Source organism: Suricata suricatta, chromosome 1, assembly GCF_006229205.1.
Source record: "Suricata suricatta isolate VVHF042 chromosome 1, meerkat_22Aug2017_6uvM2_HiC, whole genome shotgun sequence".
Taxonomy (NCBI): domain Eukaryota; kingdom Metazoa; phylum Chordata; class Mammalia; order Carnivora; family Herpestidae; genus Suricata; species Suricata suricatta.
Genome location: NC_043700.1, coordinates 81745124 through 81763978, shown reverse-complemented (window position 1 = coordinate 81763978; position 18855 = coordinate 81745124). Strand labels below are relative to the sequence as shown.

Genomic DNA, 18855 nt, shown 5'->3' with positions numbered 1-18855 from the left:
TCATTAGTGTTAGCTGTCAGTATATCTAGTTATTCTTCTTTTTAATAGTTATTTATAATTAACCCACTGAGAGGCAAATATTGCTTGAACATTTAAAAGCCAGCTTGGATGGGGCACCTGGGTGGCTCAGTCAGTTAAGCGTCCCTTGGTTTCTGCTTTTTTAGTTACTTTCAAAGGGTTTTTAGATTGATTCCACCAGCTACTATACTAATCTTTAGTAATAAAAACGTATCTAGTAGACCTGTGACATGAGGTTGCTCCTTTCCTGCAAGATACAGGTAATGCTGCAGTACACAGAATTCATACAATATTCTAAGTTTTACTGCAGTAGAATTTTTTTTGCTAATTAATATCTTCCTGGAAATTACAGTTGCAATCTACATAATGTAGGGGATCAAAAATCAGCCTAAAACATTTTGTGACTTAGGGAGGAAATGTTTTCAGAAATAGCTATTAGTCGAAGTTGGGTGTCATAAATATTTCTTCTTTATACATCCTGAATATATATATTTGTTCTTAATTGTGTGGGCTTTTTGTTTTGAAAGCAGTTCCAGTTTTTCTTGGGGATTATAATCTGAGGAAAACAAATTAATGAAGGTAATAAAAAACAGGAAAAGCTTTGCTTCTGTCTATAACCACCCAGAATGTAACTATACAGTTAGTGCTTCAAAAGCTCTTCATGCAAACCAGTAAGGCCCATGGATAGAAGACCTATGTTTTTTGATATTAATCTATTTTACCAACTTTTCTTTTCTGATTTCTCTGCACTCCTGTGCCCCTGAAATCTGTTGATAAATTGCCAAAACCAAGTTGCAATTACAGCCGTATGAAGGTTAAGCAAAATTCTTTAATAAGTCATTTATTTGAACTACCTCATTAAATAGAATGATAGAAGAAATGCTATTTAACTAACAAGGGGCATATCAATCAGTTAATCAGTTACCAATTATGTGTAGAATATTTCACACAGATGTTTACCACCTAAGAGTTCAGTGTTTTTTAAAGTTAGGGTAGTGATCCATTAGTGATAAAGGCAATTTAATGGGCCATTAATACCATTTGAAAACCTAATATAGAAATAGACTAGAGTAGAGGAGCACCTGGATGGCTCAGTCAGTTGAGCTTTGGACTTTTGATTTCAGCTCAGATCATGATCTCAGGGTTATGGGGATTAAGCCCTCAGTTGGGCTCTGCGCCTTGGGTACAGCCTGCTTGAGATTCTCTCTCCCTCTGCCCTTCTCCCCTGTTCACTCATGCTCTCTCATTCTCTCTCACTCTCTTAAAAAAAAGAAAGAAAGAAATTAGAAAATACCACAATGCATGGCACAAAATTAGGGTTAGTATTCTGTGAAACTTTTGCTTCATGTAGTAATTTATGTATATATGATATGTATTCATCAGAGTACAAATGGTTGTAGTCAGCATTTTAAGTGACCACCATAGTTCCTAACCGTAAGGAAAATATGTTTTCAGTCTATAACAAAAATAACAATACTTTATTGAATTAGCTATTATATAATAGGCTATTTTTTAAAATGTAACTTCTTTGCTGTGATCCTTTTAGGTTGGATATCTCCTCAGTTTTAGAGATCAAGAAATAAGTTCAGAGAGGTTGTGACTTGTTCAAGCCTAGATCCATACCCAGGTCTTTCTGGCTCAAAGCTTCAGACTGTCTCTCTATACCAAAGTAATAATGAAAAAAGCATACTCATCAGAGAGGTTAGGGGGCCAGCCTTTCCATCTCCGATTCCCAAGGCCTGGGAAGATTATTGGAGCGTATTCATTACAGGAAAATACTTTGGTGGTCCTTTGGAGTTTATTATATAGTGATAACTAAATTTATGTAGCCCCTGACAATAAAGGTCAATGAAGTCAATCATGTTTTCTTTCAAAATTAGTTAAGTTTTGTAATGCCTTACTTGAGTATAGAATATGAAGAAGGTGAGGAAAATGCTCTTGTCTTCAGCACTGCATAATTGCTGTGACGTTATTTATCAGGTGGGTGTCTTCAAAGCCCCTACTTTATAGATTTGTTTTAAAGTTGAGGGGAGCAGCTCCTAGAGCTTAGAAGACTATGGAAGTACATCTTTTGTTACTTGTTTAGCTTTCTGTTTGTTTTTTTTTCCCGGAAATGAATCATTCATTAATGAAATGTCTTTGCCTTTTGAAAATTATTATTCTTCTGATAGATTCTTTACATTTGTATGGTAAGCTCTTTACATGTTGTATTAGAAGTAGGTTCATTTAGTCTTTACATGTAATTGCTTTGTTTCATTGGCCTTTTCAACTAATTTCTTTACTTCTGCAAAATTGTATCAGAGTATCTAACTGCTAATAGAGTTTTGTTTTTAATTTGTTCAGCAGTGTGTGAAAGTAAAGATTTACCTGGCACAGTTAGAACAGTATTAAAACAAGAAATGAATCGTCTTTTTGGAGCAACAAATCCAAAGAATTTTAATGAAACTTTCCTGAAAAGGAATTCTGATTCATTGCCACACAGATTATCAGGTAATCACTTCATTTTCTTTTTATCTTAGCCTTCTAAAATAATTTGTTTTTATTATAGTGGATTCATGACAAGGTTACACATTTCTCACATGGAAGAGGAATTGTGTGTGTGTTACATTTTAATCTTAAGAAAACAGCTTAAATATGCTTCCTATAAAATTTTTAAATTTCTTAGAGTTATTACTGTGAATCAAGGTCAGTAGTTTCTTCTGGTTCAGCATAGGCTTTTTACAAAGAAGCAAGCATAACTTCATTTAACTGTATATTACATATAGTGAAGGAGGGGCTTTCTTTTTTCTTTCTCTCCCTTCAACATGCTTTTAAGATTCACTTGTATGTGACCATTATCTTTATTTTTCATGCTTATATAAAATATTAAACTGGACAGTGCCAACCCCTAAAACCGTGTCATAGGCAAAGTTCTGTGCTAGCAATCCAAAATCTGGACTTGCTGGGATCCTATGGGTAGTGTGGTAGGATGCTTTTAGAATACCTGGCTAAGAGGCCCAAGCAGCTTTGTATGCCTTTGTGGAATTCTAAATTCAGCTTTTTGGCTCATACCATCAAGTATGGGTGTATCTCCTCTACCACTCCCCCGCTCCCATACACATTAAGTGGAGTGTTCCCCACAGCCCCAAACTACGGGATTTGTTTGTTTCATGAGAGTGCGGGCAGGGGAGAAGGGCAGCGGGAGCAAGAGTAAGAGAGAGAATCCTGAGTGGCTTTGTGCTTATTAGCACAGAGCCTGACACGGCTCAGTTCAACAAATCTGTGATCATGACCTGAGCCAAAATCAAGAATGGGACAAATGGGGCCCTAGGTGGCTCAGTTACTTAAGTGTCCAACTTTGCCTCCAGTCATGATCTTGTGGTCCGTGGGTTCGAGCTCACGTAGGGTTCTGTGCTGACAGCTCAGATCCCAGAGCCTGCTTCAGATTCTGCGTCTCCCTCTCTCTCTGCTCCTCCCCTACTTGCGTGCGCATGCTCGCTCTTCCAAAAATAAATAAAAAGTTAAAAAAAAAAAGAATGGGACACTCAAATAACTGAGCCATCCAGGCACCCCTGTTCATTTTAGGAAGAAGAGAATTATCCATGGTCCTACTAACACAAAGATGGCTATTATTAGAATATTTGTATTTCTTCACAGTTTCTTACCTTGATCATTCTCCTAGCTTGGACAGTTAGGCTATTTCTGATCTATTCTCTCAGGATTTTTTTGGTTTGTTTCAAATGGCTTTTCCCATTTTTCTAATGAAGTGTCACACTCTATATGCACATATAGGTTATATTTTATATATATTTTGAATGGATAGAGGATAAGATGCTGGTTTTACTTTAATAAATTTTTTCTTTTTTCTTATTTAGCTGCCAAAATGGTATATTATTTAGATCCTTCTAGTCAGAAGCGAGCTATAGAGTTGGCAACAACACTTGATGAGTCCCTCACTAACAGAAACCTCCAGGTAAAGTTTTTCATAATCTGTGAAGAATACATGACTACTTTGTTTTCTCTTTTCACAAAGAGAATACATTTTACCAAATAATTGTTTTTTGTCAGTTATGCATAGTATTCACCAAGCCATTATCATCAGAAACTAACTTTATCTTAAATTTATTTAGGGCTGTGTGTCCACACATGCACAGCCGGCTACTTGGCTTTTAAGAACTAATTTCATGTCTTTATTTAAAATATTTTTTCTAGAAATGTTTTAGTAAAATCATATATATGCATATCCATAGCTCATTTTAGATTTCAGTTCATTCCTATCTGCATTTCTGACCAACTAGTGGTCTCAGTGAAGATTCTGACATATTTAAGATGTACATACCAGGGATCAAATTAAAACACTCATTTTATATAACTTGTAGCTTGAGATATAAAAGATACATGAATGTGTTGTGAAATACTGATTTTAGTTTAGCTTAAAAACAAAGGACATAGCACTACTTCCTATGACAATTGGCCAGATAAAGCATTTGGTATATTCCTTTAATAGCAAATGAAGGAAATACTTTCAAGAAAGAAACATTTGACTTACTGATTGCTAATTAATACATCATTTAGGTTATAACGTTTCCAGACAAAGTTTGTTGGATAGTATATATCTGCAAACTACATGTTTTCCCAGTGAAAAGATAAAGAAAACATGAGAAATGCAAGGCAGCAAGTCAGCATGCATCATTTTAAAATCTAAGAATATCCACTAAGGGGTTTGGTTGAAACTGTTACCAATTTTCATGAACAAATGTTTCTTCTATATCTGCCCTTTGGTTTGAGACCTCCTTTCCCTCTTAGTGGCCAAACTTTCCATTTTAATATAGGGTTGAAAAGCAATGTTTGATCTCACCAGCCGTCTCTAAGCTGCTTAAAGGGAAAACAACAACAACAACTACTACTACTAAAGGGCTTAAGTTGAGTAACTGATATTATCGTGGAAAAGTTGACATTGATACATAGAGCCTGCCTAGGTCGAGGCAAAGTTGCCACCTGGGGTCAAGCACTTGCTAAGAGTGAGTGGGTCTTTAAATGTAGCAAACTATATGCCTTGCTTGCCCCACATTAGTCCTCGCCCTGTTTATAAATTCGTCCTTTTGTGTAAGCCCTGCAGTTCTGAAGAAACTAATTTGTAGGGAATGTATACGTGGGGATAAACTGCTTTTGTGTATCTTAAATATGTACTTTTGCCTTTTCCTTAGGAAATGTGTTGATAATGAAATGTCTAATAAATTCACAGTAAAAAACCTTTTGTTTTGGACAAGTCATAACATTACCATATCTCTTTCTTTAGACATGTATGGAGGTACTAGAAGCCTTGTGTGATGGTAGCCTAGGAGACTGTAAAGAAGCTGCTGAAGTTTATAGAGCAAATTGTCATAAGCTTTTCCCTTATGCTTTGGCTTTCATGCCTCCTGGATATGAAGAGGATATGAAGATCACAGTTAACGGAGATAGTTCTGCAGAGACTGAAGAACTGGCCAATGAAATTTGAACATCATTAAACAAGCAAATGGAATGACTTTGGACCATATCTAGTGTATAATATTTTTGTCACGCACCTGCTGCATTGCTCTAACTTACAGAATGAGAAGAGTAAATGTTCTTGCCTTCAAATAGTGTTTTACGTTTTTTTATCCTGCTGAAAAAGTATATATAAAATATCTAACATATTACAGGATATAGGTTCAGTTTCTTAAAAAATTAAAAGCTGCTAAAATTGAGGGATTAAAAAAGATACCTTATTCTATTCCTACCTACCCACCCATGTTTTTTAACTAATTTATATAAAATCTGGAGGCTGTTACAGCTAACAAAGCAGGTGTGTGGCAGAAATATTACTTTAAAATTTGTCTTGTGAGATTTTACTATATCTCCGACAGCATAAACGCTGTTTTAGCACTGGATTCTTTCACTGAGCACAAAGAGTTGTTGGGGCTTTAGCATCTGACTGATTTTGTTACGGGGTTGATTCTGACCATAGGAAGTATGCAATGTGAATCACTATTTACAGAGAAACTACAACAGATGCTTGATGTTGTAGAAGCTGGGACATATAGATACCAAGCAGAATTTCTAAGAAACCTAGAGGGTGTTCAATACGCTTGTTGTGTTTCCAAAATTCACTGTACATGATCAGTTTGGTGTTCTTGTACCACAGTTTTTAACTGAAGGAACCAGTTGGAACAATCTCAATTTTAACTAAAACTTGAAGAACTAAAATAGCAATGCAAACCTTTCAGCATTGTTTTGGCCAAACTTGTTAAAACTGTAATGCAAGAACCAAATGCACTGTGATGTGGCACCAACTAATTAGCACGCATGAATTTTTTCACCCAAGAGTGAAAAAAGGAAATCTACCATGGCTTGAAGTTAAAGAGCAGAACTCCTGACTACCATTCTATGACTGATCAAGAGACTAATAGTTAAAAACCTCAGCAGGCCTTGTTCACGATATGCAGAAAAAAAGTGCTGCAGTTTAGATACCTCTGGAATTTTTCCACAGTGTCACAGGTTTGTAATACTTGAAGCCCTACATTTCTAAGAATATATTTCTTGCTCAGTTGTTTCAGGCAAGCCCAAGACTTTGTAATTTTTAAAGGGCCCAAGATTTTTTTTTTCAATAACAGACCAGCTTCTTTTTCCTGCAGTTACAGATGTAATTTCCTTTTTGTTGTCAAACATAAGGTACCAAATATGATGCAATAAATTGTTTTGAAAAACAGTCGTGTGAATATTTCAACTAATCTGTGTTGGGCTTCTGTGAGAACACACAGGTGGAAACAGAGGTGCAAGCCAGAGGCCATATAACGTGCTGTAAAACTAGCGCAGATGGTGCGTTAGCTGCGGGCTGCGTGCCGGTGTCAGGGGACTCCGTGATGCAGGTGTCGTGCTGCTCCTGCATGGGCCTCTCCTTGAGGGCAAGGACGGTGGCAGGTACTATGAATGTAATTCCTAATTTCCTAATTTGAAAGGAAACTGAGAACTGCAATTTTGATAGAGTGACTGAGCCTTAAGATGATAAACCTATATACTGAGAACTGGCCTCAGGCTCAGTATTCTCATTGCATTTGCAAGATCTGAGCAAATAAGATTAAGTAAAATGAATCAATTGTATATATGATTGACCTTTCTGTGGTACCTTTAGTTTCTAGGGCATACATTCTAAAGGGAATTTTCGGGAGACCTGATCCTTCTACCAATTGAACAGTTGTGCTAAACACAACCTTGCATAGTATGTGGCCTGCATTCCGCGTCCCAGTCTAACGATTTAGTGATGTAAAGAGAAGTACAAGCCGAACTCCAGTGCTTTGTTACGTTTTATTAACTGGCCCTGTCTCAGGAACATCTTCACAGATGGCAAAAAATCAAAAACAAAACAAAAAAAAACCACCACCACCACCACCACAAACTTTTTTTCAACTTCTCCTAGGAGTGGCAACTGAAGTTCTCGTTGCTGGGAAAGAACACTAGTGCTACCTCTGCCGCTACTGAGGTGTTGGGAGGAGGCACCAGCCATATGATAGGGGGTGTCTCTGTGAATTATGTTTAAACTCTACTGTATATTGAAATGAAGTTCATATATTTGTCTTGGCAATGTTCAAACGATGTAGATTGTCTTAGAATGAAAATTCATAAATACTCAGAACTCTTGATTGCAGATGCCACCCGTGAGGAGCTAAGATTCCTAACGTGTATATTGTACTCCAACCCAATTTTACTGGAACTATTGAATAAATGTTTTATTTTCTTTCAGGTTTACTTGATAGTGGATACATTGTCTGGTGTCAGAGGACCTTGAGAGGTTTCATTTTATGTCCAGACAGCACCCCCAAAACACTGTACTGTACTGTCTTGCTTTGAGTAGTATCAACTGGATCATCTCACATTGCCTCATTCACTCTATATTTAATTCCAAATGATACTGTGGGGGGGGAACAGGGTTAGAAAAACAAGTGGGGGGAAAAATGCAGTGATGTTGTATTCTAAACAAGTGCCTTATGTTTATTGCTGAGAACTGGTGTTATCAACCCTTTTCAGAAGAAAGGGTCGCTTGACCTGTATTAATATAGGAAAGTAAAGTTATTTTTGTTTTTCTTTATATTTACTACTCTTGTCATTTCTCATTTAAAAATTAAGATCTGACCAGGTTAGTCACTCAGCTTTAATTAGATAGTTGAGCCCTACGTTTTCAACATTTTTCTGTATTTATGATGCACAAAAATAAAGCGTGATCTCTAATAATAGCATGGCTAAAAGTAGTCCTAGTTTTAGTGAATAGCTTCTCTGTGGGTTTTATGAGGCCCTTTGTCTTTCAGTGTGTTTGTACTCCGAGGTGTGCTGCTGTTAGGACTGTGAGATGAAAGCTGTGATTGTAAGGGGCCAGAGAAGTGTGGTCAAGTTTCAGGTAGGTGGAGATAAATTCAGGGAAGTCTCTCCACAGTTTCTGGGAATATTTCAGTTGTCATGTGTATCATCTGTTTGGGACAGGTAAGAAAGTGAAGTGTTGAATTCTCTTACAAGATAACATATATACTTGTCTTACTAACTACTAGCCTTAAAATTTGAAATCACTCTTACTAAGAGAATTGAGAGACTGACCTGTCCAGTGGAAGGTAGTCTTCCTATTTAGCTCATGCTCCAGTCCTTTAAGTTACAGGCAAGGTATCTGGGTGCCATTCAGCTATCATCTAAACTTTGCTGAAACCACTGCCAAACCTACATTAAAACCAGAGTCACACAAAATGGCTATGTTGCCCCACAGGGAGCCAAAACCTTAAGTTTTGTCCCAATTTTGAGGATTAGAAACCTCACTGTTTATAGCAATAAAACATTTTTGGAAAAGAGTATTTATGGAATTGTACTTTTTTTTTTTTTTTTTTTTTTACCTTTTAGTATGCGACCTACAAGGTGGATGTTAAAAAAAATTGGTAGTGTGCAGGAGTTTCTGGAGAAAATGTTCATATTTCAACAAAGCAGAAGAGTATTTGTCACATATTGTAGGTTATACAGCTGATTTAACAACGCTACCTCCATTAAGACCTGCTCCTTTTATGATGAAAAAAGGAGCAGTGTGTGGTCGGATAGCAGGTCTTCACGTTTCCAGACTCTCCTTTATCCAGTGTTCTTTGAAAGGACACCATCTTGGGATTATAGCCAGAAGAAGAAAATGGTAGTTTATATTAGAACTTGTATGAAATTGTCAACTGTAGACAAGCTTGTGGAATCTTAAATGTTCAGTGCTTTTTACAGAGTTCCATATGCCAAAAACAAAATAGATTTGGTTTGAAAGTGGCTTTAGTAAAAGTGAAGTTGATAACTTGGCAATCCGACAAGATTAGATTGTTGTTCTTATATATTTTATATTAGGCCTTTGTGTCTATTTTAACAGTTGATTATAATTTCACACAGGGGTACAGTTCTTAAATAATGGACCATGATGAATGAAAAATTATCTGTATATTAAGATTCTGCTGTTGCTAAATCAACTTAGCCTCAATAAGTACAAATGATCCTCTTATTTAGAAACAACATAGACACAAATTTCTGGAATATGATTTGGGTCGCATAGCTTGCTTTCAGCTGATAATTACATTTGCCTTCTATATATCGTTACTTGTGCATTGTCTGAACAAACAAGAAGTCTTTTGCAATACCATTCTGTTCTCTTTCCAGTCTGCTTTAGTTTCCTAAAGGTGTTGTATGAACTTGCCCCTTGTTTACTTTCATCTGCAGGTCTGTTGGGTCCATGTATGACTGCTTGAGGCTACATCACAATTGAGATAGAAACTGGGTTTTCTAAAGTGTTCTTCCAAAGCTTTGGTGTTTCTTCACTAATAATGAATAATTAAATTGGCTACCACTTTTCATCTTTCTTTCTAACTACTTACTTTCCTTCAGGTAGTCAGACAGCTGGTTGATATCTTCAGAAATGAAAAGGGAACCATGTAAGAAGTAAATAGTAAACTTCTTCCGGGTTCTTTAAGTTCTAAATTATGAAATGTGAAATACTAGTTTTTCCTTCATTAACTTAATAAAAAATTTCTATACATTAATAACAGTAACAGAAGGATTCAGAGACCTGTATTCAGCTAGCATTGTTTAATGTTAGCATAATTTGTTTAGATGTTCACTGAGAAGGACCTATAACCTAAAAGTTTTATTTCAAGAGGCTCTTTGTTATTTCAAGCATTCCATTGCACTAAGCATTTTTCATTTACCTGCTCAGATGCTTTTTATTTGAGATAAATGTCTAAATATAGTATGAAGTTAAATGATTAATGCTTTGTTTGGACTCCTGTAAATCCATTTCTAATGTATGAAATCTTAAGGATTTACACTGGATACCTTTTAGTATGGAGATACAATTAGGACAGTAAGTATATAGTAGATATTCAAATCCTTGTTAAATTTGTGTGAATATTAATATTGCCCTACAGATTGTAGAAAATAGCAATAAAGTACTGTTAACTTTCAGGTCACCTACAAAGGCTCACAAATTTTTTATTCCTTTACCTGAAGAGTATTCCCACTCATCCTTCCCCCTGTGACTCTCTGTTGGTCTCAGGAATTTCCTCAAAGTACCACAGATCCATTACATTTTTACTTCTGTTGAATATGTTTCTCACATGTAATTTTGCTTTTTTCGTATAGTTTGTCAGTGGAATGGTTGTGACTGGCCTCGTAGGAAGCAGATGACTGCGACCATCCTCTAACTTTTTCAGTTGCCTGTTCATTGTCGCATAAGCTGGCAGTTAATTACTCATCCTTCATGTCTGTAGCAACCAGCCACCCAGGTAACATCACATCCATTGGAATTAAGTCGCTACAGAAATTGTCATTCAGTAGTTGCTTTTCATCTTTCACATAGTATGAGGCGACAGGTGACACCTACCTACAAGGCTCTGTTGTCTACAGCCTAGTTATCTCCACTTCTAATCCATCTAAGTAAGGAGACACTGGATTGGGATCTGCAGTGGTTATTTCTAGACACCTGACCTACAGCCGGTGTTCACAGACAACAGCTGTGGTCCACAGTTGGTCTTTATTTAGGATAGGGAATTGAATCCTTTAAACACATAAACTTAAACCCCGTTTGTTAGAATCCCAGGAGAGCAATTTACAAAACAACCCTCCGTGGCGGGGCCTACCTCCAGAGATTCGGATTAGAATGATCTGGAGTCAGACCTAGGTGCTGGTGGTCAGTTTCTCTTCCCTGCCAACCCCCAGTGGTTTTAAGGTGCATCCAAAGTTGAGGCCCACTGTCCTTAATGAAGTTTAAAGTACTTTATAGTATTGAGTTTTTTCTTCCAATTGAAGAAGGAAGCAACTATGTAAATGCAAAAAGATGAACTTTCTCCCATTTTACATTAAGGGGGAGACTTCTGCTTGAACTTTCTGTCAAGAGCTTTCTGATTGTTTACAAAGTCCATTCTTTCCCTGCATAAATCATGCTGCTATTCTACTAACTGAGTTGCTGGTATTCAAAGAGAAAAAAGTCATAGTTTTGTTGGATGGCATAGTAACTTGTCTCCACTGAAGCAACCTTCAAGATATTGCCATGGATAGATACATGAGTAAGTTTTTGAGTGGATGAGTACTAAAGCAAAGCATGGGGTTGGCAGGCTTTTGAATAAGAATGGGTGTGAGGTATTACTCTCTGAAAAGCCACACAGAGCTACCACCCCAATCAAATACATGTTTTTTCTTACTAATTTTACATAAACAAGTGAATTACATATCTCAGGAGCCATGATTCTAGGACAGTGAGAATTCAGAGCTAAATGTTGGCCTGTTAGTGTAGAACCTGGAAAGGAGATTTACATAATACACAAACCTGTGTCAAACCAAAGCCTGCTCTGTGAGATCTGAAATAACATTCTGGGTAGACATCCCAAATCTACTCAATCCACTAATTTTCTTTAATAAAATAGCTGTTTTATAGACAATCACCAGTTCTGTCTAGCTTGTTCTTGGCTAGTTAAAAGATTTGATAAATGAATCTGGTTGTTTTGATACTATTCATTATTCTTGATTGCATAGAGATGAATGATCTTCCCTCACCTTTGCAAACGGTAAAGTTTAAGTTGTTTTAGTCTCTTCACATAGAAGTCTGGCCTTAATGCTTTAGTTATTTTCCTCTGATCCTTGTGCCTAAATGCCAGCTTCTGGCATAAACACATTGTAACTTGGTAATGACAGTTGTGTGATGTCATTGAAAACATAAGCTTTTAGGTCAGATAGAACTAAAGTTTTAACTCCTGGCACAGGTGCTTGAGGAAAGACAGTAAGAATTTTTAGTTCATAGTTATTGGATTAAGTAATGTATATACTGTATAGAAAGTGATTATCATAAGGCCTGACACGTAGTAAGCTTTCATTATAAATACTAGCATTTGCAAAAGGATGTTCTTTGCCGTTTGTCAGTGTCTAACTTGGTTATCCTTACCAGCATATTCAGGAAAATCATTTACCATGTTTTCCTAGATACTAAAAGCTCAATTTTTTTTGTTTTTTGTTTTTACCTAGTATTTTACTTTATGCTTGTGAGAACTTTACATTGTTTTGCCTTTTCTCATAGTAAAGAAAACCATCTGTAATGTCTCCATCATCCATGATCATTTTGACATTCATGGGAACTTTTACTAGTGTTGGCAAAGTTGGCAGATTGCTGCTGCTGTGTAAAGCTATTTAGATGTGATATTAGGCCAGTCCCAGTGTCCTTCCTTCCATCCATCTGGTAGTTAGTATCCCAAGCAACTGTGCTTCATATTGGGAATGGATGACATAGTCTTTGCTCTCACGTTTTTTACAGGCTAGTAAAGGAGACAGACAAATCAAGAAATGAGTGCATTGGTGGTTTATAAACCACTTGAATTTGGAAAGAGAAAACCAATGTCCTAGACAGGAGGTAGCATGTACCTAAAGGCACAGATTTTTGAAACATGTATTCAGAGACCTTATAACTTAGTGTAAACAGAATCTGGGAAATGAGTCTGGAGAGTTATTGAAGAAATCGGGAAAGATAAGTGAGAGAATTCTGCTATTAGCATGATGAGGATGGGGAACAAGATTGGAAGCATAGAACTTGTCACAAGACTCAAGCTGAGCTAATAAATAATAGCTATCACTGAGCTTTTACTATGTGCTATGTACTATTATTTAACAGAAAACCTGATGGTTTGCTCAGGGTCACACAATTTATAAGTGACAAAAATCTGCATTCAAGCCCAGGTATGTCTAACTCCAAAGTGCTTGCTTCTGATCAATATAACCTCTGGCAAAAAAGCGGCAAGGACAACATTAAGTGTGGGGAGGAGGGCAAGGATAAAGAGATGTTAAGAAGGTAGGATGTAGATTAGCTGACTTATTGGAAGGAATAAGACAGTGCATGGAAAAGTAAAAGTTCATGATGTCCAGGGTTTGGATGTAAAACACTTTGTCTTGGACAGTATCATTATTATTTCTTGGGAAAAAGAAATTGAGGGGAAAAAGGTCTTTTCAGAATGAATTATAGGTGGTCATGGGACATGTAAATCCCATAAGATTAGTAGGCAGCTAGGCATATGGGTCTGAGGTTTAGAAGAGAGCTGACTTTGTAGATCTTGAAGAGTCAGCTGTGAGTAGTGTGGCCTGGACAAGACTCACAGGGAATAAAAAAGGTGATGACTCGCAAATGCCAAGGAAAGTGGGTAGAAAAGAAGCTAGCGAAAGAGACCAAGAAATAATATTAGTTAAAAAAAAAAAAAAAAACCTAGAAAATAATGCTGTTGGGGAATCAAAGTTTTTCAAAGATGAGGATCAACAGGGTCAAAATCAAAATACTATAATCCGCATCAATCAAGGTGGTAACATTAGAAGTCTGAAGATCAAATGTTGGCAAGGATGTTGGAAAACAACATAGGAGTCTCAGGCACTGTCTTCGGGAGTATAAATTGGTATGATTGTTATGAGGGCAGTTGACAGTATTTACTAAAATTAAACATGTGTGTAGCCTTATGAACCATCAATCCCACTAGGATATATATACACACACACACACGTATGCCCTGTAAACATTCCTTCATATTTGCCAGAGAGACATGCAAGAATGTTCATCACAGTATTGTTTATAATAATAAAATTTGGAAATAAAGTATCTGACATAAGAATGGATAAGTTGTGCTATATTCATTTAATGGAATGCTGTATAGTTAAAATGAATAAGCCAGCATTAAGTGAATCTAGAATTACACTCTGAAATGATGGTTATTAAAAAGAAAGGCAAGTAAAATGGCCTCATTTCTTGAATGTAAATTTTTTAATGTAAAACAATACTGTGTGGTTTATGGATATATTCATTTAAAGTAAAGGTTGTTTTTTTTTTTTAAGTTTATCTATTTTGAGAGAGAGTGAGCAGGGGAGGGGTAGAGGGAGAAAGAGAATCCCAAGTAGGCTCCATACTGTCAGCACAGAGCCTGATGCAGGGCTCAACCCCAAGAACTGTGAGGTCATGACCTAAGCCAAAATCAAGAGTCAGATGTTCAACCAACCGAGCCACCCAGAGGTACCCTAAAGTAAAGGTTTGAAAGGGTTCACAGCCAGCTCAGCCAGTGGAGCATGTGACTCTTGATATTGGGGTTGTGAGTTCAAGCCCCATGTTGGGTATAGAGATCACTTAAAAATAAATCTTAAAAAAAGAATAAAGGTTTAAAAAACAGGCTTGGGAATTATAAAAACAAAATTCAGGACAGAGGTTCTCTTTGTAGGAGGGAGAGGCATATAGGTAGCCTATAATTTTTGTTCCTTAAAAAACATTCTTAATTGTGGCAAAATGTTAAGATTTGATGTCTATTAATTTTGGATCTAGATAGGATACTTTTTAAAAGTTAAAACAATAAAACTTCTATTTTATACTCCCACCAAAAATAACTAGATAAAAATGCATCTACAATTAAAAGAAATATTTTTGGGGTTTGTATACTCCCCAAAATGACATCGTATTTTTACTGATTTACCAAGAATGATGAGAGAATTAAGGGAAGATCACCAGGATATGTGACGCAATTTTTAGGAGGAAAAATAGCTCCAAGAATATCTGAAACATTACTACCCTTTGTAATTTCCAAAGTGCTCCTATATATATATACGTTAGCCCTCCTTTATAGATGAAGGGATGTTAAATGACTTGATAAAGGCACCCAGCTAGTGGTAGCGAGCAGTGTGTTAGGTGTTCAGGTCATAGACCTGTAGGTGTTAGAGCAGGAACTTGAACCCCCCACTCCCCCAGGTGTTAGGTTTCAAGGCAAACTAAACTATGCTGTGTTCCTGGACCCTGCTGCTTTGCCCAGAGAGCTATTACTGAAGTAAAATGCTTTGCACTATTTAGAATTTTAGAGGAAAGAATTGTTGAAATATGGGTGTGTTCTAAACTATGCATTTTATACAGTATTTGTATATCCCTTTTGATATATATATAACATTGTTTAAGCTGATAGTTATGTTTTAAACTTACCTTTTTTTTTTTCCCCTCACAAACCCCTCTTATGCCGGCATTGGGATTTTCTTTTGCAATGAGGAAATATATCTATCTTTAAGATGGTGAAGATAAGTGTCTAAGATAATTTACCAATTCCATGATTTAGAAACTATCATCCCTGTCTCTCCCTTAAGTGAAATATAGCATCCTGCAAAAGAAACTACTCCAGAAGATGCCAGTAGTAAAGTGGCCAAGAGCTTTATGTTATAGATGTATTGATTATCAGAAATTGACAAGCTTTCTTGGTAAAGTATTATAATTAGGAACCAAGAAAGTAGGGTCTATCTGTTCTTACCTTTCATCCCAACCACCGTGTTCTACTTTCAGCCAAAGAGGGAGTCCTCCAAAGTAAAATGAGGGAAAACATTAACCATTATTGAAAACTTGTATAAACTCTCAAATTCTCATGTTTGTTAGATTTTGCTATGAGGAGGTCCTTCATCAACTTGGTAAAAGTTTCCACCGAGCAGTGGGATTGATTTATTTATTTATTTGCAGAAGCAACCTTTATTATAGTACCACATTGGATTATGATTTTTTTTATAGTTTCATTTTTTTTCTCTTATAGTTTATTGTCAAGTTGGTTTCCATATAACACCTAGTGCTCATCCCAACAAATGTGCTCCTCCATTCCCATCGCCCCCTCTTCCCTCTCCCCTACCTCCATCAGCCCTCAGTTTGTTCTCGGTATTCGAGAATCTCAGAGCAGTGGGAATCAAAGTCAGGGAACATGGGAGATGAAGATCTAGACTTCAAGAGAATGTCACTCTTTCAAAATGCTTTGGAGATATGACAGAAAGGAAAGGTGGAGGGCAGAAGCCAGAAAGAAAGAAGGGTGAAGTGGGTCCTGGCAGTTGAGAGATCTAAGCACGATTGTAATTTGAATGAAAAAGAACTTGTAGAGGAGGAGAGAGAAAATTGATGGGGCCAGAAAAGAGACAGAAAAGATGGGCCTTGAAAAAAGTACCTTTCCTCAGAAACTACAGGAATAAGAATGGTTATAAATAAATTTATAGCTGTGAGATGAGAGGTTTTTTACTATCTGGCTTCAGTATTTTTTGTGAAGTAGGAAGTAAGAGCTGGTGTAGTTTGTGGAGTAGGAGGGAGTAAAAAGGGGATTTAAAGGGAATGGAGACCGTCTGGAAAAGACAGCAGACCAAAGACAAAGACATTCATGGTGGTGTGTTAACCACGAAACTGAGTTTGGAAATCATGAAAGTATAGTGGCTTTATGATTATTTCTAGCATCTCAGCTGAATGGCTTATAGGCCAGCCATATTATAGGACTTATCCAGAATTGTGAGTTGGATGACAGAGGAGAAAGACAAAGAGGAAGGGAGTTGAGGGCACTGATGCCAGGCAGAGTATGGCACTGTTCTAGGAATGTGATTTGGAAGAGATATGAGGAAAGGAAAGGGATTGAAAACACTGGTGAAAGAATAGGTCATATGACCAATTAGGAGATCTAGGCCAGATATGGAAATGGGACCAAGAAGAAATTGGAAGAAAAAGCAGTATTATAGGAACAGAGCTCTTGGTGATTTTCTGGATCAGGCATACTGGAGGTAATATGAATGCAGAGAGGGGTATGGAAATCACTGAGCCACTCTATAACAAAGTAGTATGGCCAAGGGAGTGGGTTGAAGCGGCCTTGGAACTGTGATTCTGGGGTGTTCAGCAGACCATTCACAGGAATGTTGAAATATCCTAGGAAATGATGAAATAAACTGAGATGTAAAGGCTTAGCGGATCCAGGTATAATGTTACTGTGGGGGGATGACCTGGTTAATGGGTATTAGGGACAAAAGAAGGTAAAATGTGGCAAAATTGGATGGAATAAACTTCAAAGGAATGAAAGGTTTTACAGGAAAGTGAAATGTTTTAAGAGAGACTATGGGACACATGCAATACCAGTTCTGAGCCTTGTGATACGTAGAATCTGAGGAAACTGCACAGGGAGCAAGATCTTTGAGAAAGAGATCAAGGAAATAGAAGACATGTCCATTTAAAAACTGAGGATGTAAGTGAGTTTGTTTATAGCGAAATAGGTTGCCAAAGCCCACCCTGGGTGGGGCTGAAGGAGGGTGTGGTGCGAAAGGTGAGGGTGAGGGTGAGGTCTCGGGGGCATGCTGTTGGGTACCCAGCAGTTGGCAGACAAGAAATGAGAGGAGATTGATGGATGGGTGAAAGGGCTGTCTTCTGAGAGGTGAATGGGAATGAAGTTCAGATGGAGCTATAGTTTCTCAGCTTTGGGCCCAGTTGTTTTAAACAGAACTGATAAATTGATGGTCGAGGCAGTGTTTGAACTTCTCTTTGTAGGAGTGTCTCTAGATCCATGGGGTGGTGGTAATTGCTGGATCCTTCCAGAAATGCTGTGCAAAATGCTGAGTGTGGTAGTATCTGGTCTCGTCTCTGCTGGACGTATGGTTTAAGACACGCAGCTGGTGCCCTCACTCTCTGGCAGGCAGGGCACGCAGCGGGCATCCCAGAAGACAGAACGCAAGGGCTTTTCTCCATAGAATTGCCCCTCTTTAGCATAAGGGCCATTGTTTGTGCTTTACATAAAATGCAATCCCTTCTTTTCTGCTTTTCAAACAGCATTCACCAGTCTTTCGGAGAGTATGATACAGTGGAAAAAGCATGGTCTCTTACAGATTTGGCTCTGAATCCTGGAAGCTTCTTGGGCAACTTATTTAAATTTTAAGTCTTAATACATCATGGTTACTATAATAATAGGCTTTGTATATAAAGTACATGAAACAAAAAATATCAATAAAAATTTTCCCATCACTATTTCATAAAAATCTTATTAAAGACTCCACCACTGTACTAAGTCCTGGGAATCTAATGACGAATATGACATGAGCCTTGTCTTAAGATCCTTCTGATCTTTATAGATCATGGGGTGCCTGGGTGGCTCAGTCAGTTAAGTGTCCAACTTCGGCTCAGGTCATGCTCTCATGGTCCATGGGTTTGAGCCCTGCTTGGGGCTCTGTGCTGACAGCTCAGAGCCTGGACCTGCTTCAGATTCTGTCTCTCTGCCTCTTCCCTGCTCTCATATTCATATTCTCTCTCTCTCTCTCACTGTGAAAAATAAATAAACATTAAAAAAAAAATTAAAGATCCTTACAGTTCATGGGTACCTGGATGGTTCAGCCCATTAAGTGTCCAACTTTTGATTTCGCCTCAGGTCATGACCTCATGGTTTGTGAGATTGAACCCAACATGGGGCTCTGTGTTAATAGCATGGAGTCTGCTTGGAGATTCATTATCATTCTCTCTCTCTCTCTCTCTCTCTACCCCCCCCCCAAAATAAGTGAATATTAAGAAAAAAA

At 37.4% G+C, this 18855-nt stretch overlaps 1 protein-coding gene across 3 annotated transcripts in view; it reads left to right on the top strand.

The window, feature by feature from the left end:
- The window catches only part of NAA15 (N(alpha)-acetyltransferase 15, NatA auxiliary subunit), a 72919-nt gene extending 64813 nt beyond the window's left edge, over window positions 1-8106 (top strand). For 2 of the 3 annotated variants that reach the window (XM_029940850.1, XM_029940841.1), the window contains 3 exons: window positions 2362-2508; window positions 3873-3970; window positions 5297-8106. In XM_029940850.1, the coding sequence (XP_029796710.1) occupies window positions 2362-2508; window positions 3873-3970; window positions 5297-5497 (446 nt within the window). In that variant the 3' untranslated portion in view covers window positions 5498-8106. The remainder of the gene's footprint in view (window positions 1-2361; window positions 2509-3872; window positions 3971-5296) is intronic. The other variant, XM_029940847.1, reaches the window with a different exon arrangement.
- Window positions 8107-18855: the final 10749 nt, after the last annotated feature.